Here is a 21,023-nt window from a genome sequence, read left to right on the forward strand (position 1 = left end):
TACAGGATTAAATAAGGGTAGAGGTGGGGAGGTACATCTGAGACAGATTTCAAGTATTTTGTTAACAAACATGTTAAAAAAACTCTTTGCTGAGAAATTCTGAGATAGATTTTTATGCATGTGAGTACTGCAATCTCTGAATTGAATTGTTAATTTTTTCCCCAAATTGGCTGCTTTAAAACTTGTCATGGAGCCTCCTTGGAGGTTAAAGTGCTCTGATGTTATTTTATCCTTGTTCTGAGGCGTAATGTCAATCTTGTATCAGATAATTTGTTTGCATAATGTTTTTCCTGGTTGTCTTATCTAAATTCCAGAAAGGTATTGTTATCAGAGGATGTCATATATCTGTGATGGCGAACATATGGCACGTATGGCACATGGAGCCATATCGGTGGGCATGTGAGCTCAGCTCGGGCGCGCATGTGTGTGCTGACCAGCTGATTTTTGGGACCTGGAGGGCCTCGGGGGGTGGGGAAGACCCATTTCTCCCCAGACTCCAGAGTCTTTCTAGGAGCCTGGGGAGAGTGAAAATGGCCTTTCCCATCCCCCCGGAGGCCTTCCGGAGGCCGGAAATGGCCCTTTGCTGACTTCCGGTGGGATCGGAAGGGGTCGTTTTTGTCCTCCCCAGGCTCCTAGAAAGCCTCTGGAGCCTGGGGAGGGCGAAAAACAGGCCTACTGGGCCCACTGGGTTATCATGTGCCAAAAGCGGGGATTGAGGGGGTCGCACAAGCATGCTCGTGTGTGTGTGTGTGTCAGGGCGCATAGAATTATGGGTGTGGGCACATGCGCACGATCCCCCTGCGCTCCTCCCGCTTTTGGCACACGATGGCAAAAAGGTTAGCCATCACTGGAATATATCATATTAGACAAAGAGCTTGTGAAAATGCCAATAATTTGGTATATTAAGTTTTTGGACCCTATGCTAATGCTTTTGATGTACATATGGGCAAAAAGATCAAAATACATTTGTTGCATGATCTGGTTCTTATTAGCATAATTGTTCTTTTGGAGGTTTTTTTGCTTGTGAGAACCTGCTTCAGGTTGGGGTGGATGCCTATATGGCAGTATAGCCAATGAGTACCTGGAAAAGAATAGTGCCATAATATAACATTGGATTGTAGCTTATTAATAGTATGTTTAAATAGCTTGTGCTGAGAGCTGTATGTGACAACCAGTGATGATCTGTTATTCTGTTTAGGATAGTTCAATTCATAACTGTTCGGTAGATAAATTGAGGCTTGATGGTTGGGTGAAAATTGAAAAGTTCTGTTGGAATTTGTGACATTATTTTCTGCGGATTCAGTTGATAAAATAATGTAATCCATGAAATTTAAGGTAGTGATTCAGTGGGTAAGAGCTGAGAAAATGTTGCTCTAGTCAGCCATGAAGGTTTTGACATACTATGGAGCTACGTGTATAAGTTGAAGTAGTTATGGATGAATCATGAAGTCTAGTAGCAAAGGTTTGCTGTGTTAGCAATGGGGTTTATAATGGCTTGAAAAGCATGTTTGTTGGAGAAATAGTTATACTGCAATATCCATTGGGGGTGAAATGGGAGATTGTCAGGGATATTGCTGTTGGGCATCCATCTCATAAAGTCTCTCTATGAGGGAGGTGTGCAGTTTTTAAATATATATACATGCATATGATGTCTTTTATACAGTGTCTAATATAAGTAGACATGCTGGTGGCATAATGTCTAAAAACAGATTCTATGAATCTTGATATTCTGATGCTTGAGATAATGGAATGACCCAGGTTGCCTTCCTTGTATATTTTGAGAATTGAGAAAAATTGCCAAACGGGGACTCTTGAGGTATTTTATCAGCTCTAGTATCTGATGAAATAAGCTATAATGCACAAAAGCTTTTGGTTTCATAAAATTTCTTAGTCTGAAAATATATCTTTTTATATATTTTGCTCTTTAATATTAAACATGTTTAAGGACTATTGGGAAATATTTGCTAAATTTCAAATACATCAAACAAATATAATATAAATACTATTATATGAAAATGTGGTGTTGAGTTTTAAATTTGGCAAAATTAGATTTGTATTACTTTTTAGCTACAAGATTAATGGAATGATTGAGCTATTAAGACTTAAGCTATTAAGTATATCTTTTCATGTGACAACACTGAAGAAATGACACTTGGCTACACTGTAAAGTAGTGGGTATACAGAGTATACAAGTATACAGCTTGTATAACAGTGTAAATGTGCTGTCCCCTCAAAATAACACAACACACAGCCATTAATGTCTAAGCGGCTGGCAACAAAAGTGAGTACACCCCTAAGTGATAATGTCCAAATGGGGCCCATTTGGAAAATAATGGTGGCCACACAAAATATTGACACTTTGGGCCCCATTTGAACATTATCATTTAGGGGTGTAACTTTTGTTGCCAGCAGTTTAGACATTAATGGTTGTGTGTGTTGCATTATTTTGTGGGGACAGCACATTTACATTGTTATACAAGCTGTATACTCACTACTTTACATTATAGTCAAGTGTCATTTCTTCAGTGTTGTCACATGAAAAGATATACTTAAATATTTACAAAATGTGAGGGGGTGTACTCACTTCTGTGATATACTGTATGTATACACACACACATATTCATATTTTTGTATATTTCCTTTCTAGTAGTATTGCCTACAAACACACCCAATGTTCGGCGGTCCCAAAGAATACGTATTAAACCATTAGAATATTGGCGAGGAGAACGTATTAATTATAAGATAAACACTTCAGGTATGTAATTCAGAGCTTTGAATGAAAAAGTTATTGTTTGTAATGAAACACTAATTTTTTAGAAATGCAAACTAAAATAATCTAAAAGATGGGCATACACTTACTTTGAACCTAAGGGTTCTGCTTCAGCCAAATTCATACTGCACAGAAATTCAAGTTCTCTAAATTTTTGCTAAGGACATTCTTCTGAAATTCATATATTTCTTTTCTTTTTTTGGGGGGGAGGGTAAATGTTTTTTTTATTTTTTTCAAACATAAACATAAAATATAACTTTCAAGAACAGAGTCTCGATCCGGTCATAGATGGTTACCATGCTTACATTCCTTTAACAAGCTCCATTCACAATTTCCCATTACATCTTTTAAGAATAAAAATTCAAAACATAAAAGAATAAATTTTAACATAAATTCTAACATCTTCATCTAAACAAATCCATTATATCAATACAATTTTAATTTCAAATTAACTTTCACTCATTTTTATATCTATATATCAATCCTGATTATATCTTGTTGTTCTTCACCTTGTATCTTTTACCATCAGTGTCAAAGTAATTTTTAACAATATCCTAGCTCTTATTCTAATTATTTACCTTACAATTTTACCATCACAAATCTTAATTTCAAATTCAATACAACTCCATTTTTATTACACTTTATAAAACAAAATTCTATCTAAGTCTTAATCTCTTGACCCTTTTCCTCGAATCTTAATATCTTTAACTTTATCAATTTATCTTTGATTTTATCCCACTTATCGTCTATTACACCTTTCATGTTACACAGGTTTATCACAAAAACTTGTTTTATTTAAACTAATTTCCAGCATATTTTCTTCCATACCTCTCTCTATTGTTTGGCTGTTTTCCAGCATATTATGTTTGGCTGATTTCCAGCATAATCTCCTCCTAAACTCCCTCCATTGTTTGGCTGATTTCCAGCATAATCTCCTTCAACTCTCCTCCTATTTGCTTGGCTGATTTCCAGCATTTTATTGGCTGATTTCCAGCATATTGTGTTTGACTGATTTCCAGCATAGCCTCCTCCAAGGCTCCTGCAATTGTTTGGCTGATTTCCAGCATTTTAACTAGTTTCCAAAGTATTTCCTCCGAGTCTCAAACTCTTATCTAGTTGGTATCCATCCCTCTTATTTTAACTTTCCCTTGCAATATGATTATCTATTTTATGTCAGTTTCCCAGCATGCTCTTTCAAATTAATTTTCAATATATTTCATAGTAATCATCATTTCCAGCATATATTAAATTAAATCACAATTTGTTGTTAAAATCTATGTGTCTTATAGTTTGTTCAATAAAACCTTAGTCAAACGTAATCACCAATCTAGCATTTGTTTGCAAATTAAAATTAGAACATATTACATCAAGCAGTAAATTTTCTTAAAGTTGTCTCACATTAATATATACTCTTCTTTATTATTTTTAACCACCTATATATCAACCACTATTTTAGTTGCCATCTCTTATTTTCTATTTTTATTACTCCAAAAACCCTCCTGTTTTATTCAAAAATCATATATACCTTTAGGCTTTTAAATTTTACATTTCAGTTTAGTTACATTTAAATTTATCTACTTTATTTCTTCCTTTTCTTCCTTTTCCTATCTGTCCATAAATGTTCCATTTCAAAGTTCATCTGTTCAAATTAAAAAATTCTGTATGTCCCTTTAATGCTTTTATAATGTCTGTTCCATGTGTGATGCATCAACTTCCTGTCTTTGTTCCTGCGCCATATCTAATTTTTTTGCTAAGCTTGTTAATTTCCATTGTAAAATAGAAGAAGAATATTTCTTCTTCTTTCTTCTTGAAATCATCCAGGACAGAATAGGGATCTCCAAAATCCATAGATCTAATGTTAATTTCAAAGTAATCCAAGGTAAAAAGCCATTTAAAATGTTTCTTTTCCAAACGGAAAGGGAGAGCTCTTCAATCCACTCTCCTGCTTAATCACCGCAGACTCCATGGCAATTATGTAGATATCCGTCTGTCTTTCTTCATTAGCTTCGTTAGCTTTCAAAGGTGTAAACTCCCAAAGAGACATTTCTCCAATCCACTCCAAATAAAAGAAAAGTCCAATTTTCTAAGTTATTAAAAGCCAATTCTTCCAAGCCAAATTTACTAAGGCAAAGTCTGTCTTGGGTCTTTATTTCCGTTTTTTCCCCCCTTTTGATCTTCAAGCCCCATGGATCTGTAGCCGCTATTTAAAGTTTGGGGTCTTATTTTTTTTAAAATCCAAATAATCATGTTGTTTTGCCTGGGTTGGTGTCACTCACCCGGCTTCGAGATACTCGCTCTTTCTTCTTCTTCCCTCTTGCATGATCTTGTGTCCTGGTCTGCCGCGGCTTTGTGGCAGCCGCCATGGCTGTCTACCCCCACCACCGACTTCGAGGATTCCCTCTGGCCTCCGAGGAACTTGCCTGTTTCTCTTGGTACACCGAGGCGCTCCTCTTCATCCCACATCCCTACAAGATGGGGGTCGGCCCGAAGACCGGTCGGACAGTGGTTTGTCAGTCGGGGTTTTCGCAGGCTCGTTAGAGCCCGCTATTTCCCTGACTGGCGCCGCGGATCCAGACCGGAAGTCGAAACTCATATATTTCTAAATCCCTATAATGCAAAGATCCAACATTGCCTACATATGGGAGCTACTTGATAATTATATGTATTTATACAGATATACTAGATAATCAATCAGGCCGAGGGAGAATTATTGAGCCAGGTCAAACAACTGTTTTTTAATGCCTAATGTCTAGAACTCATAGTTTCCTGGATTCACCAAAATGTGGATTAGAAGGATTTGGATTATGTTTTGTTTTTTTAATACAAAAATTTAGAAACCAAAATTGTCTGATTAGCAAAGAAATACGATACATGGTAATTTAAGCTTTTGTGCTTTAAGCAAAAGCTTAAAGCACAAAGATTTCTAGTCCAGATTCTATTCCAATTAAAAAAATGAATCGTTTTCTTTTTAAATCAGATTATGCAGGAATGTACTATACTGACAGAAAGTATAGGCAGTATGTAGTATATACTTACAGTAACACCCAAGTTACTGGTGACATGGATAGCCTATATTTCCCCTTATGTTGTCCCTCCATAATGGAACTATTTTATTTTAAGGAAATAATCTCACAAAATGTCTACATTTGAGAGTGTCATTATGAAATTATAAATGAAAAAGTCATCATTAAGTTATAGACTTGGTACTAATTTGCTATAGATATCCCAGTTATTCCAGAATTCCATCCCATCTTGAGTAAAACAATTTATAATTAGTATTATATGGATCACAATTATTTTTTTTATTGTTTCAGGAGACTTTGTAATTGGTGGAATAATATCACCTGAACAAAGAGAATCTTGGAAACCTAAAGTGAAAGTTGCTATGAAATCTGTTCCAGAGAACGGTATGGTCATCAGAACATTATGTTTGTAGATCAGACAATCTTTCTAAATTATGAGTGGCCATTCCCAGCATTCCCACAGTTGCGTATAATCTGGCAACCAGCTCACATCCTATGGACACCTGATTAGCATCATATGCTCTCATCTGCTCTACAGCAGGCACCCTAAGCCCTACTGTGCTCATACCCCAACTTGCTTCTGTCACAGCCTTCTGCATCCTGTAGTAGTCCCTGCAATCTGCACCACCATGGTCCTTGCCCATCCTCCCCATCTTGCAGCAGCTTCTCTAAGCTCACTTGCACCACATATGCCCCCCACAAACTTTCCTTATTTTGCATTCACCCTTGTGTGCCTTCTCCCATCTCACAGCAACTATTCCAAGCCCTTTTGTGCTCATGCTGCACCTGCCCCTCATATGCCCTCCTGCAACTCCAGCAGCCAGCCCAAGCCCTCCACACTTGCACCAAACCTGCCTCTCATTCACCCTCCTGAAGTAGCCCCCAAAGTCCCATTATGCTTGTGCCTGCTAGCCTGTTTATGAGCTGCCTGGGACTTGCAACTTCCTGTCATCTTCCCCACTGACTTTAGTTGTTGAAAACTGGCACAAACTTGTAAACAGGTCCTTGGTTAATGAAATAGTGACTGCTGACATTTCTGTTGCTAAATGATATAGTTTCTGGATGTCACACTTCCAGGCATGTAAACAAACTTGCAAGCAGAATACTGAGCTGAATCCACCTATTATATTTTGTAAAAAAAAGTTTATAGGAATAAAGGAATAAGATGATGCTGGAGAATAATACTTTGTTCCTCAGCCCATTATAAATTATTTTAAGTGTTAAAAATTAAGTGAACATATACTGTATTTTTCAGAGTATAAGATGCACCTTTTTCCCCCCTAAAAGGGGATGAAAATTTAGGTGCGTCTTATACACCGAATATAGCCCACCCACTGGCCCCCACCCTTTGGCCTCTGCCTCGCAGCAGTTACCTCCTTGCAAACAAACAGCAAGAAAAAACAGCTCCTTTCAGCTTCAGCACAGGCTAATTAGCACAAGTTGATTGGATCAGCCTCCCGACTCTCAGCTAATTTACTCTCAGCTGTTTTGCGCAGGGCTCTGCTGCTTGCTGCAAAGAGGTAAATTGCTGGAGCAGATTTTTTTCCCCCTTGTGCTAATCAAGCTATGCTGAAAACGAAAATGAAAGTAAAGCAGACTGTTTGCTGTTTGCTGCAATGAGGCAAAATTGCTCAGAGGCAAAGGGAGATTTCTTTTTCTTCTTTTCCTCACCAAAAAAGGTAGGTGCATCTTATATTCTGGTACTCCGAAAAATACGGTAGTTTGGCAGGTATCAAGAAAGAACATATTAGTGTAGAAACAGACTAATTGATGTGCTTTATTCAAAAAATATGATTTATAATATATTTATCTTTTTGATTTTTGTTTAAATCTGAGCTAATTCTAGACCTGTTACTTAATAGAAGTATTTAATAGAAAATCAACATAGTCCTTACTTAGCAGTTAAGGAAAGATTGGTGCTTCGGACTTATAATAACTTCCTGTCAATTTCCCCATTGACTTTGCTTTCTGGAAGCAGTAGGAAATCACAAATCATGGCCAAGTAAGACCCTCATTTAACACTCCATCATCCTCATTTAACAAACACAATGGGGATTGCTGTTGCTATGTGGTCACATGGCATTGCATCCCACAATTGCATCACTTAGCAATGGAAATTCTGGTCCCGCTTAGGGACTACCTGTAACTATGTCTGCCCTTCAGCCTAATCCTCTGTTTTTTGTTTTGCAGAGAATTTGCACGATAACTCAATTTTCATGGAAAAAATTTTTCAGCCAGCTATTGTTTTTGATAAAGCATCTAATCAACAAATTCTTCTAGGTGAGTGATATGACATAGTTTTAAAAATGCTTATGATAAATATGAGATTCATTTAGTGTATGGTACAAAATATATAGATACCGTGTTTCCCCGAAAATAAGACCCTGTCTTATATTTTTTTTGAACCCTGAAATAAGCACTTGGCTTTATTGTCATGCGCTCAAAAGCCCGATTGGGCTTATTATTAGGAGATGTCTTATTTTGGGGGGAAACAGGGTAGCAGCAGTAAAGATGCATAAAAAGAACACCTAATAATATGATACACATATGATGATGTATGGTTAATTTTGTAAGATATAAGAAATTCAAGAACTTATATGTTAAGTTACAAGATACTTTTTAAAATCAATTGATTCATAAAATAAGTATTCTATATATTAATATCTAGGTCATTTATTAATTAAATGTGGTATTTGTTAATTGGAGGAAGTCTACATTTCCCCCTGTATAAGTTCTCATATGGCAGTTAGTCACTATATGATCCAGTGTCTGTCAGGGAGCACCTTGTACAAATATGAGAAATTGTGCTTTATTTTGATACAAGTCATTCACAAGCTACAATCATTTTCTTATGTGGATACTCATTTCATGTGTTTTAGCTGGATCCCCTGGCTTCATCAGCACATGCATTGATCATTTCCTATATTATTTGTAACACTTTTCCTGAAGGCATACCAATCTGGGCTTTTGAGATTGTCTCCCAGCTAAAAAAAGAAAAATATTTACTTTTAACTGATCTTGTAGGTCAATATAAATAGGTAAATTTTGGCTGTAGCCAAATAACACATTTTAAATAACAGCTATCAAATAAAAAGAAATATATCAGAGTATTAATATTTTAAAAAGTCCCAAAATCTATAAAAATGTACCCAATTACTCTGTGAAGTATCTTTAGCAATCTCTGCGCTAGACAGTTTTAGGTAAAATTGGTGGACTGCTAGACACAAGGTAACACCATTCCAATGGAGCAAACTGGACTTTCAGAAGGCAATTTAACCATCAACCATTGTCAGTTCTCTAGTATCTAACCGAAATATATACTTAATGGCAAATTTTATGTCATTTTCATTTACTTAAAAGTGTGTTTTACTCAGTCAATACTCAAAACCAGTTTGATCAAGTGGTTAAGGCACTAGGCTAGAAAAGCAGGAGACCATGAGATCAAGTCCTGCCTTGGCCATGAAAGCCAGCTGGGTGACCTTAGGCCAGTCACTACTCAGCTCACCTTACCTCACAGAGTTATTGTATTGAAAATAGGAGGAGGAAAGTGTGTTGGGTATGATCACAGCAAATGACCGATGTCATTCTTTAATATTGGTATTCTGAGAAATAATCCCATGCAATTTTGATTCTCACCCTATTCTTACTGCCCTATTCCCATTCAGCAAGGGGTAAAACTGAGTTGTATATTAACATCCCTGGTTGAAAGCCTGTCATGACCTGAATTATAGCCAACTTCAATAGCAAATAAAGCTGTCTTGATCCTCAGTGCAGGTGATGTGGCATTCTTTTTATATCATTATAACATCTGAGAGAAGATTTGGCCTATTTTTTAAATATTATTATAATATGTGTCAGAAGATTTGGGCCATTGTGGTAGAGATAATGGTCTTCACATCAGCTATGCTAAAATAAAATGAATTGTGTTCTGCAGAATGCTGTTTCATGCTATCATCTTGGAAAATTGATAGCATTACAGTAATAGAGAATAAATCATTTTATATCAAATTTCAAATGTCAAGTCATTTAAATATCAATATTTTCTTTTTGGCATCAGCATCTGAAATGATCAGATAAGAATGACAGCTATGAAAGCCCAAGGTTATGAAAACATCAACTTGCATATTTGTGAAGTTATGAAACTTCAACCATCGCATCCCAGGGACAATAAAAAACAAAAGCGATGAGTTATCTAACTTGTGGAATCCAAGTCTGTAAATACCACTTTGGGCCTCTTATGTAACTCTTCAGTATTACGTTCAACTGTAGAAAGAGGAACTGGGTACAGATCAGGACAGACCAAAGGAACTGTCCAACAAACAATTCTCCAACCAAAGAACTAAGGACACATTCTTATGTAACAGTTATATAAGAGTGTGCCCTCAGTTCCTTGGTTGGAGAGTTGTTTGTTGGACAGTTCCTTTGGTCTGCCCTGATCTGTTCCTCTTTCTACAGCTGGAAGCTGACCTGATCTTTATAGAATTCTGAATTCAGCTCTGCCGCTTGTATGTATGTATGTATGTATGTATGTATGTATGTATAAACATACACATACAGAGAGACATATACGTACATAAACACATACATATACATAAACACACAAATTGTGTGTGTATATATATATAACACACACACACACATAATACACACACACTAACATATATACATGTACATGTATATATATATACACACATATATATACACACATAAGGTAAAGGTTCCCCTCGCACATATGTGCTAGCTGTTCCCAACTCTAGGAGGGGGTGCTCATCTCCGTTTCAAAGCCTAAGAGCCAGCGCTGTCCGAAGACGTCTCCGTGGTCATGTGGCCGGCATGGCTAAATGCCAAAGGCACATGGAACGCTGTTACCTTCCCACCAAAGGTGGTCCCCATTTTTCTACTTGCATTTTTTACCTGCTTTCGAACTGCTAGGTTGGCAGAAGCTGGGACAAGTAATGAGAGTTCACCCCATTATGCGGCATTAGGGATTCGAACCGCTGAACTGCCGATCTTTCAATCAACAAGCTCAGCGTCTTAGCCACTGAGCTACCCCATCCCACATATACATACACACACACACATATATTTTCAGGAAAACACAGTATGTGTATATATGTATGTATGTATGTATACACACACACACACATATTGTGTTTCCCTGAAAATACAACCTACCTCGAAAATGTCCTGCCATGAGTGGCTGTGCCAGTGTGATGAACCTCATGGTGCTGCCGCTTGCGTGTGCAATACCTTAACAAGCTTTGCAGCGTCCTGCCACATGAGGTTGGCTGGTATGATGAGCCTTGTGAAGACCCATTTCTGACAGAGTTTGGGGGAGAGAAACCAGGGTCTCAGGTGCTTCTGCTTTCCTTGCATGCAGCCAAAAGTTCGCAAAAGGCAAGAAGGTGAAATGCCAAGCTCAACCTTGCATATTAACCCCACTTTCTCAGCCTACTACCTAAGTGACCCACCCCTCCTGCTGAGGCTTTAGGAATACCTCGCAAGCGAATTCACCCACCATTTTGCAATGAACCACCCCGCTCCCGACTGAAGGCAAAGCTAAAGCAGGAAGAAGCTGCAGCTGTGCCTGCTTGCTGGCCTCGAGCATGCTTGGAGAGCTCCAGCAATGCCTTTTGTGGCAGCAGAGGCCGGAGACAAAGCGCCGCTTTCGACTTCTCTGGGATACTGAGCTGCCGTGAAGGGAAAAAAAAATTAAGACACCCCCAAAAATAAGACCTTGCACTTATTTTGGAGGTCAGAAGAAAATAAGACCTAGTCTTATTTTCAGGGAAACACGGTATATATGTATCCTCTTGTATTGTCTTCTTACTCACTTTGGCACAAAGTTCTACTCGTCTTTCTCATACCAATCTACTGCCAACTTAAATAATACTCTGTCCTTTAGCAGATAAGTCAACAACAAAAACTTTGATAAGCATTGCAAAATTTTGTGCAGTTATTGCACTACGCTCAAAAATAACACAAACACTACAGTGTAATTTTCCACACAGCAGACCACAGCAGAATCTTAACCCATTTTTATGTATAAAATATACTCTACAGTTTTGATATTGCCTAGGGCACAGAATGTGCTTATGGCTTCTTTATCATTATTTTATGAAAATGTAAACAGATTCTTCCTATGAATGAATGAAAATGTAAGGATGCAGTATGTATTATCTAATATTTCCATCTGTGAATATTTTTTTCTGATTTCATAACAGAATGCGTACATAATGGTAGTTCACCTGTGTTTTGCTTTAGTAATGAAATATTATCCATTTATAAATACTTGAGTACACCTTCCTTTGCTTCTGGAAAAATAATATTAAATCCATTAAAAGAAAAGGGATATCAGTATTCCCACACAGACACATTGGTGAGTATTTTATTTCTTTTCTTTCTAATTTTTATTTGCATGATTAATACTTACTATTACATTGCATTTTAGCCATTTTTTTTTTTTATTTGATTTATATGCCACCCTTCTCCGGAGACTCAGGGCGGCTTACAGTGTGTTAAGCAATAGCCTTCATACTTTTGTATATTTTATACAAAGTCAGGAAGAATTATCATTCTTCCTCAAAGATCAGGGATTAACTATTTTTCTTCCAATTTTATATTAACAATACTTGTTTCTTCCCACTACTGTAGACTAATAATTTTGATATTTCATGTAGACATAGCAGAATTATATGTTCTTCTTATGGTAGTTTGTCTGGTGTCTTTATGTATGAGTATGTTTTCTTTCCTTCATTCAGGAGGGATGCTCCAAACAGTTAATCTCAAGAGAAAAAAATAGATGTGTTTATAGTGTATTGATAGAACACGCAGTTTGGGCTGAATATAATTTTTATGATATAAACTTCCTGAGTTCAGCTATTATTTTAGCTTAATTGTAAATGGTGTTCATGTATAAAATATTCTCTAACTATGAGACTATAAATAAAAACAGGTATGTAAACATTTTAACAGAGTTAACATTTTATTAGTTAACATTGTAAATTTTGTCCTGTTGATATTAACAGTTGATAATTAAAATACTTTGAAAAAAAATGTAATTTTCACATTTAGTAGCATGTAATATAAATTGTAACTTATGAAAGGTAATATATCTCAGCCAAACTCACCTCACAAGTTTGTTGTGGGAAAAATAGGAGGAGGAATATGCGTTGCATATGTTCACCACCTTGAGTTATTTGTAACAATAATAAAGGCAAGTTACAAATAAATAAAAAAACATGCAGAGAAAGAGTAACAAAGATGATTAGAGGATTGGAGGCTAAAACTTGAACAGTTGCAGAAGTGGTATATCTATCTAATGAAAGAATGATTAGGGTGACATGATAGTAGTCTTCCAACATCTAAAGGGCTGCCACAAAGAAGAAGGTTCAACTATTCTCCAAAGCACCCAAAAGCAGAACAAAAAGCTGTGGATGGAAACTAATCAAGGGGAGATCCAACCTATAACTAAGGAGAAATTTCCTGACAGAACAACCAATCAGTGGAATCGACTTCAAAAATTGTGGATGCTTTATTACTGGAGATTTTTAAAAAGAGATTGGACAGCCATTTGTCTGGAATGGTATTGATCTCAACAGGAGTTGGACTAGAAGACCTTCAAGGTCCCTTCCAACTCTGTTAATTCTGTTCTATTCTGTTCTGTTCTGTTCTGTTCTGTTCTGTTCTATGTTATGCTATGCTATGCCATACCATCCTATTCCGTTCCATTTCATGGACCAAAAAAAAAGGTTCTTTTCTGTTAAAATGTCTTTGTCTGCTTCTCTGCATTTTCTCTCTCTTGCTCACTTTGTAGATCATTTGCATAGAAGAGAGGTCTTAGAACACGATAAAGATAACTTTTTCCTCCATTTCATTTATATTATAAAAATCGCAAAACTAATGACTCGAATTGGGGAGAAGAATATGAGCAATTTATTGTCACTAACATTTGCATTGCATGGTATATTAACCTTGTATCTTTTTCATCTTTGTAAGTGTTTAATATTAATAATTCATTACCTATAGATTTACCACCTTGGAATAGTGACAGCATATTTCTTCCTTTAAAATATCTTTCTATTATAATGTGATGATCTCTGATAAAGCTGTTTAGACTATTAGCGCTCCACTATTGATTCTTGAGTTGGACCATAAGAAAGGCTGAGCGCCAAAGAATTGAGGTCTTTGAACTATGGTGCTGGAGAAGACTTCTGCAAGTCCCTTGGACTGTAAGGAGGTCAAATCAGACAACCCTGATTGCTCTTTAGAAGGCCAGATCCTGAAGATGAAACTCAAATACTTTGGCCACCTAATGAGAAGGAAGGACTCACTGGAGAAGAGCCTAATGCTGGAAATGACTGAGGGCAAAAGAAGAAAGGGACGACAGAGAATGAGGTGGCTGGATGGAGTCACTAAAGCAGTAAGCATGAGCTTAAATGGACTCCAGAGGATGGTAGAGGACAAGAAGGCCTGGAGGAATGTTGTCCATGGGGTTGCTATAGGTCGGACACGACTTTGCAACTAACAACAACAGTAACAAAATTGATTCTTTGGAATGCAACTGAGAGGGCCATTATACAAATTTCATTCAAAATAGTTATTATTTTTTCCCTGCATTCTCATCCTCAGTATCACCTAGGGGAACATCAAGTTTTCTTATTATCAAAATATTAGAAACTGAAGTTTATATGAATAACCTTCTATTCTAATAAAAATGTTGAAATCCCAAGTTTTGGATAGAAGTCCCCCAGACTTGGATAGAAATGGCTGGAAGCTTGAAAGGTTAAATATTTTAAGGAAGCTTAAATATTTTTTTCTTGCAAGATATCCTTAATCCAGGAATTACTGTTTTGTTTTTCTTATGGCAAGAAACTAATACTGAAATTATAGAGACCCAAATATAGATAGTCCTTGTTTAGCAGTCACAGTTGAAACTGGGAAGGCTGTTACTAAGTGCTGCAGTCAATATGTAGAAAATAACATGACCATGATGAGTTTATATCACTTCCCTTTTGATTGTTAAGTGAATCACTGGGGTCATTAAGCATGTTTATCTTATGACCATAGCTTGCAATTTTGCTTTTATATTCTCCATTAACTGCTTGTTAGAAGAAAAAAAGAAGTAAAGTAAAGTTATAAAGCATGCAAATGGAAATCACATGCTGCAATGATGATAAACGTGTACCATTTGCAAAACATCCAAATGGTGATCATGTGACTGACAATCATAAATGCATGGAAAGCTGGGGAGGGGGTTTACACTTCAAATATAGTAATTCAAATAATTACTAAATGAGACAGTTGGTAAACAAGGCTTTATTTTTGTCATATCTCATATTTTTGACCATATTTTTGGTCAATGATGGAGCTAATAAAAGGTTAATTAGCAATAGCATGTAGACCTGTATACAATCCCTTTACAGCACCCTCTGATGGTTTACAATGTCAGCAAATTGCCCCCAAGAATCTGGCTCTTCATTTTACTGACTCTGAAGGATGGAAACCGAGTCAATCTTGAGTGGGTCAGGATCGAACTTCTGGCAGTAGGCAAAGTTAGCCTGCAGTACTGCATTCGAACCAGTGTGCCAGCAGAGCTCCTAATGCCACTTCTAGTCAGAAGCAGGGCTTAGATTTGGGTATTTATTTATTTATTATTTATTATTTGGATTTATATGCCGCCCTATATCCAAAAGGACTCAGGGCGGCTCACAACAATAAAACACACAAAGTCCAATCCTTCCTTTAAAAATACCCAATAAAACTATAAAAAACATTAAAATCCCCTCTAAAACCCCTTCAGTCCAAGCCGGCCAGGCGAAATAGCCATGTTTAAGGCCACAGCGGAAAAAGCGAAGGTCAGGGGCCACCCGGAGCCCCAGGGAGAGCTGATTCCACAGGGTAGGTACGCCCACAGAGAAGGTCCGCTCCCTAGGGGTCGCCAGCCGACATTGTCTGGCCGACGGTACCCCAAGGAGGCCCTCCTTGTGGGAACGCACCGGGTAATGGGGAGCTGTCGCTGGCTGCAGATGGTCTGCCAATACCATCTATATGGTATAGGGTATAGTGAAAGGAACATCTTCATCAGTCTTACTTCTGCTTCCAAGAGAAGAAGAAAAGCTTCATGTCAAAAATAAACTCTTAAGCTTGATAGATGAGTAAAGATGGGTCTATCAGATTTCTATCTAAATCCCAACTATCCTAGGGATTACATTTGTGTAAAGAACTTGTAAGAATTTGCCTCAAGTGAACAGTGGAAGAGAGGAAGGCAATTAGATTATTTGTTTCTTACAAAATAGGCTGATCAGATAGGAAATAATTATTTATGCCATTATCAAATTCTAACTTGTTTAAGGTGCACAGTTGCAAATTTGATCATCTAAACTTGAGACCAATTAACAGTTCCCAAATAAATATTCTTCCTATCAGGAATTATGGAAAACATGGGCCCTGTTGTTCTGTTAAGAAAGATATAATATATTGAATGTTGTTTTATAGGAGAATTCAGACTCATGAGATATGCATTTTCTTTCTAAATATATCTATTCTGATATTCTTCATACTCTGGTGATAGGATGTTCTTGTTATTTTTTAAGGAATAGCTGTTTGATTTTTCCTAAAAATGAATGGAAATATTTAAGACTATGATGCAATGACATAGAATTTAGCAGTCCTAGTTTCCAAGGCATCTGGAGTGAAATGCAAAATACCTGGATATAATGTTTCAATAATTAATGAAATGATGTGAATCACCAAAGCAGATATTTATTACTGTCTCTTAATATTATTAGGTATAGGATTCTGTGAGCCTATTCCTGCACCTGACAAATAAATTGGGTTTGGAGTACAACCAAAATGCAGTGTTGTAGGTCTTATTTTTATGTAGACAGACTTAAGATTCAAGAGTCTGGTTAATTTTAAGATTAAAGAAAATAATTTGCTATCATGTTTCCATGGAATAAAACATGCAATTAAAATTATGTTTATTGTTTTTTTCTCCCAAGGTTTTTCACATTAGTTGTGGCAAACTACTTCTTATGCTATATGATCAAAGTTATCGTTTGACTACTGGAAACTATTTTTTTATTCCACCAGGTAAATGAACTGATATTTTTCCTATTAGAAAGGGTGAAAGTAAAAGAAATGCAAACATTTAATAAAGGAAATACTTTTATTTTTTAGTAGCAGGAGTAGCATCATACAGGTAGTCCTTGACTCACAACCATTCATTTAGTGATCGTTCGGAGTTATTATGGCACTGAAAAAGGTGACTGTTATGACTGTTTTTCACACAACCATTGCAGAATCCTCATGGTCACATGATCAAAATTCTGACACTTGACAACTGGCGTGTATTTATTATGTTTGCAGTGTCTCGGAGTCATGTGATTATCTTTTGCACCCTTCTGACAAGCAAAGTCAATCGAGAAGCCAGATTTACTTAACAACTATGTTACTAACTTAACAATTGCAGTGATTTACTAACAGCTGTGGCCAAAAAAAAAAAGTAAAATGGAGTAAAATTAACTTAACAACTGTCTTGCTTAGCAATGGAAATTTTCGACTCGAATGTTATAAGTCAAAGACTACCTGTATTACTTGTGTTATGCATATTTGTGTGATTAAGAATTATGGCTTCTGTTCATAAGAAACCACAAGTAGCTAATTATTTTTTCCTATTCCTTCTGGGTCTTGAACCAAAAGAGAGATGAATGCTTTCTTTCTAGAGCGTATGTATATATATTCCCTGCCTTTCACACAAGGCATTGGAACAGGTACGGATTAGAATTAGATGTGGTGTCATGTCATTTCTTGAAAATGTACAAGGAATCTCAACTGGAATATTTTGAATTGGCTGTGTTTTATCTGAAAAAACATCTTAAAAGTTGTTCTTTGGAAAAGTTTTGAGTGTTCCAGTCACATAAAACAATGGGAACAAAAAACAAAGCTGCTTGGTTGTCCCCCCCCACCCCCCACCCTTATTTTTGACCCTTAGGACATTAGAGTAGATATTGAAGTAGTTCGTTCCATCTGCCATATGTCTGTTTATTTACAAGAAATCTACCAAAAATATTTTTAGGAGTCTGCTATGCTTTGGATTCACATGGGAGGTAAACAATCCATATTTGCATCTCTTTAAATCAGTAAATGTTTTGCAGGGTAACGCATCAGTTGTTTCTCATCACATTCTTCAGGTCAAACTATTCAAAACTGAGTTTCAGTCTAACAGATACTCTTAAATTGCTTAGAGTATTGTTTTGTTAGAACACAACCAACATCAGACTATTACAGTTGAGATTAATTTGTTCCAAATGCAAAGCAAAAAATTTTGCACAAATTTATAATCTGGTTGTACTTCAAGACCAATTTCACTAATAATTTAGGATGGAGCAGGGTTTTTAAACATAGTTTGTAGCTGAGAAAAGACACAATTGTTTTAAAGAGTTGCAAAAAGACGCTATGTGAATGAGAATAGCTGTTCATTCTTGTCATGGATGACTTCACACAAAATTTGTATCATAGTACCCACTGGGTTTTTCTCTACATTGACAATGTCCACTCACAGCTGGCATTAGGGAAGATCTGCAGTGCTATGTCTAGATATGGAATGACTTTCTTAGTCAATTGGGTTTGCAACTCAAGACTGAGTATCTAGAAACTAGCCTGAACATCTCCACCATCCAAGTCAGCAGTGATGAAAACAAACTTGTGTTAATTAGGATCCCATCTGCAAAATATGGTGGCATTAATGAAGCAATGCGCACAAGGGTGAATGCAGCATAACTGTTGTAGAAATCATTGAATTGCTCTGTGATAGGCGTATGCCAATTCACCAAAAGTATAAAATGATGATCTGTTCAGTAGATCTATATGCTTCTGAGTGGTGGCCAACTCCCAAAAGTGCTAAGTACCCTTTACATCCCATGGGGATGTTCCATTACGTGTGCCATTGGTCATTAGGTGTTTCCTTTCTTGACCATGTCACTGACGATACAGTTTGGCAGAAATGGGCATTGCACCAATAGCAGAAAATGGGGAAAATGTCCATAATGGTATGGCCATATTCTCCCAGGAGCACCCTACACTGTTGCCTGCACTGACTACCCCTTTAACATCATGACAAATGCCAGTACAGAAGGTCAAAGATGGTAGGACACAACATGGAAATGAAAATCATCCTATTGGACCAGCCATGTGGAATTGTATTTGTCAATACGAAAATTGGACTCTGCACCTGCAGGAAAATACTAGGAAGAAGAAAGATGTTATGTGTACACTCAAACCTTTTTGTTTTTGAAGCATCTTAGAACCAAAGGCAAACCATTGCACAGCCCTATTAACTTTTAAAAGCTTTTAAAAATATCCATTATAGAAGTATGAAAATCATTGTTTTTTTCCTTTATTCTAGAGATACATAATTGAAAGGAATATGAGAAGACATTTAAATGAATGCTTTTTTAAAAGAAATGGTAGTCTGTATTTATTTTTTATTTTTATTTTTTTATTGAACATCAAATTTATATACCGCCCTTCTCCCTGAGGACTCAGGGCGGTGTACAGTCAAAGTAAAAACATAAACTACAAACATTAAAATACAATTAAAAAGATATATATATATATATTTGTCTCCATAATTAAAAGCAAGGACAAAACAATTAAAAACATTTTAAAAAAGTGTTAGGTCAGCCCAGCTTGCTGAAAAAAGGAAGTTTTAAGGGCACGGAGGAAGGCACCGAGGTCTTGGATTCTCCTTATCTCTGGGAGCAGCTGGTTCCAGAGGGTAGGTGCCCCCACAGAGAAGGCCCTCCCCCTGGGGGTCACCAGCCTACATTGTTTGGCTGATGGCACGCTGAGGAGGCCCTCTCTGTGGGAGCGCACAGGTCAATGGGAGGCCATCAGTAGCAGCAGGCGGTCTCGAAGATATCTAGGTCCTATGCCATGGAGCGCTTTAAAGGTGATAACCAACATCTTGAAGCGTACCCGGAAGACCACTGGGAGCCAGTGCAGCTCACGGAGAAGAGGTGTATGGGAGTGCCATGCAGCTCCCGTAACTACCCGTGCAGCCACATTCTGGACTAGTTGGAGCCTCCGGGTGCCCTTTAAGGGGAGTCCCATGTAGAGAGTGTTGCAGTAGTCCAGCCGAGAGGTGACGAGGGTGTGAATGACTGTGCACAGGGAATCCCGATCAAGAAAGGGCCGCAACTGGCAGATCAGGCGAACCTGACAAAAAGTCCCCCTGGCTACAGCCGTCAGATGTTCCTCCAAGGACAGCTGTGTATCCAGGAGGACTCCCAGATTGCGAGCCCTCTCTGAAGGGGCCAAAGATTCGCCCCCAATAGTCAGGGATGGAGTCAACTGACTATATCGGGATGCCGGGAACCACAGCCACTCAGTCTTGGAAGGGTTGAGCTTGAGCCTGTTTCTCCCCATCCAGATCCGCACAGCCTCCAGGCACTGGGACATCACTTCAAGGGCATCGTTGGGGTGGCCTGGGGTGGAGATGTACAGCTGGGTGTCATCAGCGTACTGATGGTACTTCACCCCAAAGCCACGGATGATCTCACCCAGCAGCTTTACATAAATGTTGAACAGAAGGGGCGAGAGGACCGACCCCTGAGGCATTCCACATATGAGAGGCCTCGAGGTCGACCTCTGCCCCCCCTGCCAACACAAACTGTGACTGGTCTGAGAAAGGAGGAGAACCACCGTAACATGGTGCCCCCCATCCCCAACTCTTCCAACCGGTGCAGCATGATACCATGGTTGATGGTATCAAAAGCCGCTGAGTTGTCTAACAGGGCCAGAACAGAGGAGCAACCTCTGTCCCGAGCCCTCCAGAGATCATCTACCAACGCGACCAATGCCGTTTCTGTGCTGTGCCCGGGCCTGAAACCTGACTGGAACGGATCTAGATAAGACGTTTCCTCCAGGTACTGCGGAAACTGTCGTGCGACCACACTCTCAACAACCTTCGCCACAAAGCGGAAGTTGGAGACAGGACGATAGTTGGCTAATACTGCTGGGTCCAGGGAAGGCTTCTTGAGAGGCCTCACCTCCGCCTCTTTCAAAGCCGTGGGGAAGTAACCCTCACTCAACGAAGCGTTGATAATTCTCTGGAGCCAGCCTCGTGTAACCTCCCGGGAAGCCAGTACTAACCAGGAGGGACACGGGTCCAGTAAACATGTGGCCTCACTAAGTCTCCCCAGAATCCTGCCCACGTCATCAGGGGT

General features: G+C 38.0%; 1 protein-coding gene across 10 annotated transcripts in view; it reads left to right on the forward strand.

Moving 5' to 3' along the window:
- Window positions 1-21,023, forward strand: part of CENPC (centromere protein C) — a 70,853-nt gene that overhangs the window by 35,993 nt on the left and 13,837 nt on the right. For 5 of the 10 annotated variants that reach the window (XM_034416294.3, XM_034416300.3, XM_034416299.3 and 2 more), the window contains 5 exons: window positions 2,648-2,755; window positions 6,085-6,177; window positions 7,984-8,073; window positions 12,018-12,172; window positions 16,797-16,887. In XM_034416294.3, the coding sequence (XP_034272185.1) occupies window positions 2,648-2,755; window positions 6,085-6,177; window positions 7,984-8,073; window positions 12,018-12,172; window positions 16,797-16,887 (537 nt within the window). Of the gene's footprint in view, window positions 1-2,647; window positions 2,756-6,084; window positions 6,178-7,983; window positions 8,074-12,017; window positions 12,173-16,796; window positions 16,888-19,201; window positions 19,233-21,023 lie in introns of those variants that run through there. The other 5 variants (XM_034416295.3, XM_087892327.1, XM_087892326.1 and 2 more) reach the window with 2 other exon arrangements.

The sequence above is a fragment of the Pantherophis guttatus genome, chromosome 4 (genome assembly GCF_059756535.1).
Source record: "Pantherophis guttatus breed Tessera chromosome 4, ASM5975653v1, whole genome shotgun sequence".
NCBI classification, from domain to species: Eukaryota; Metazoa; Chordata; class Lepidosauria; order Squamata; family Colubridae; genus Pantherophis; species Pantherophis guttatus.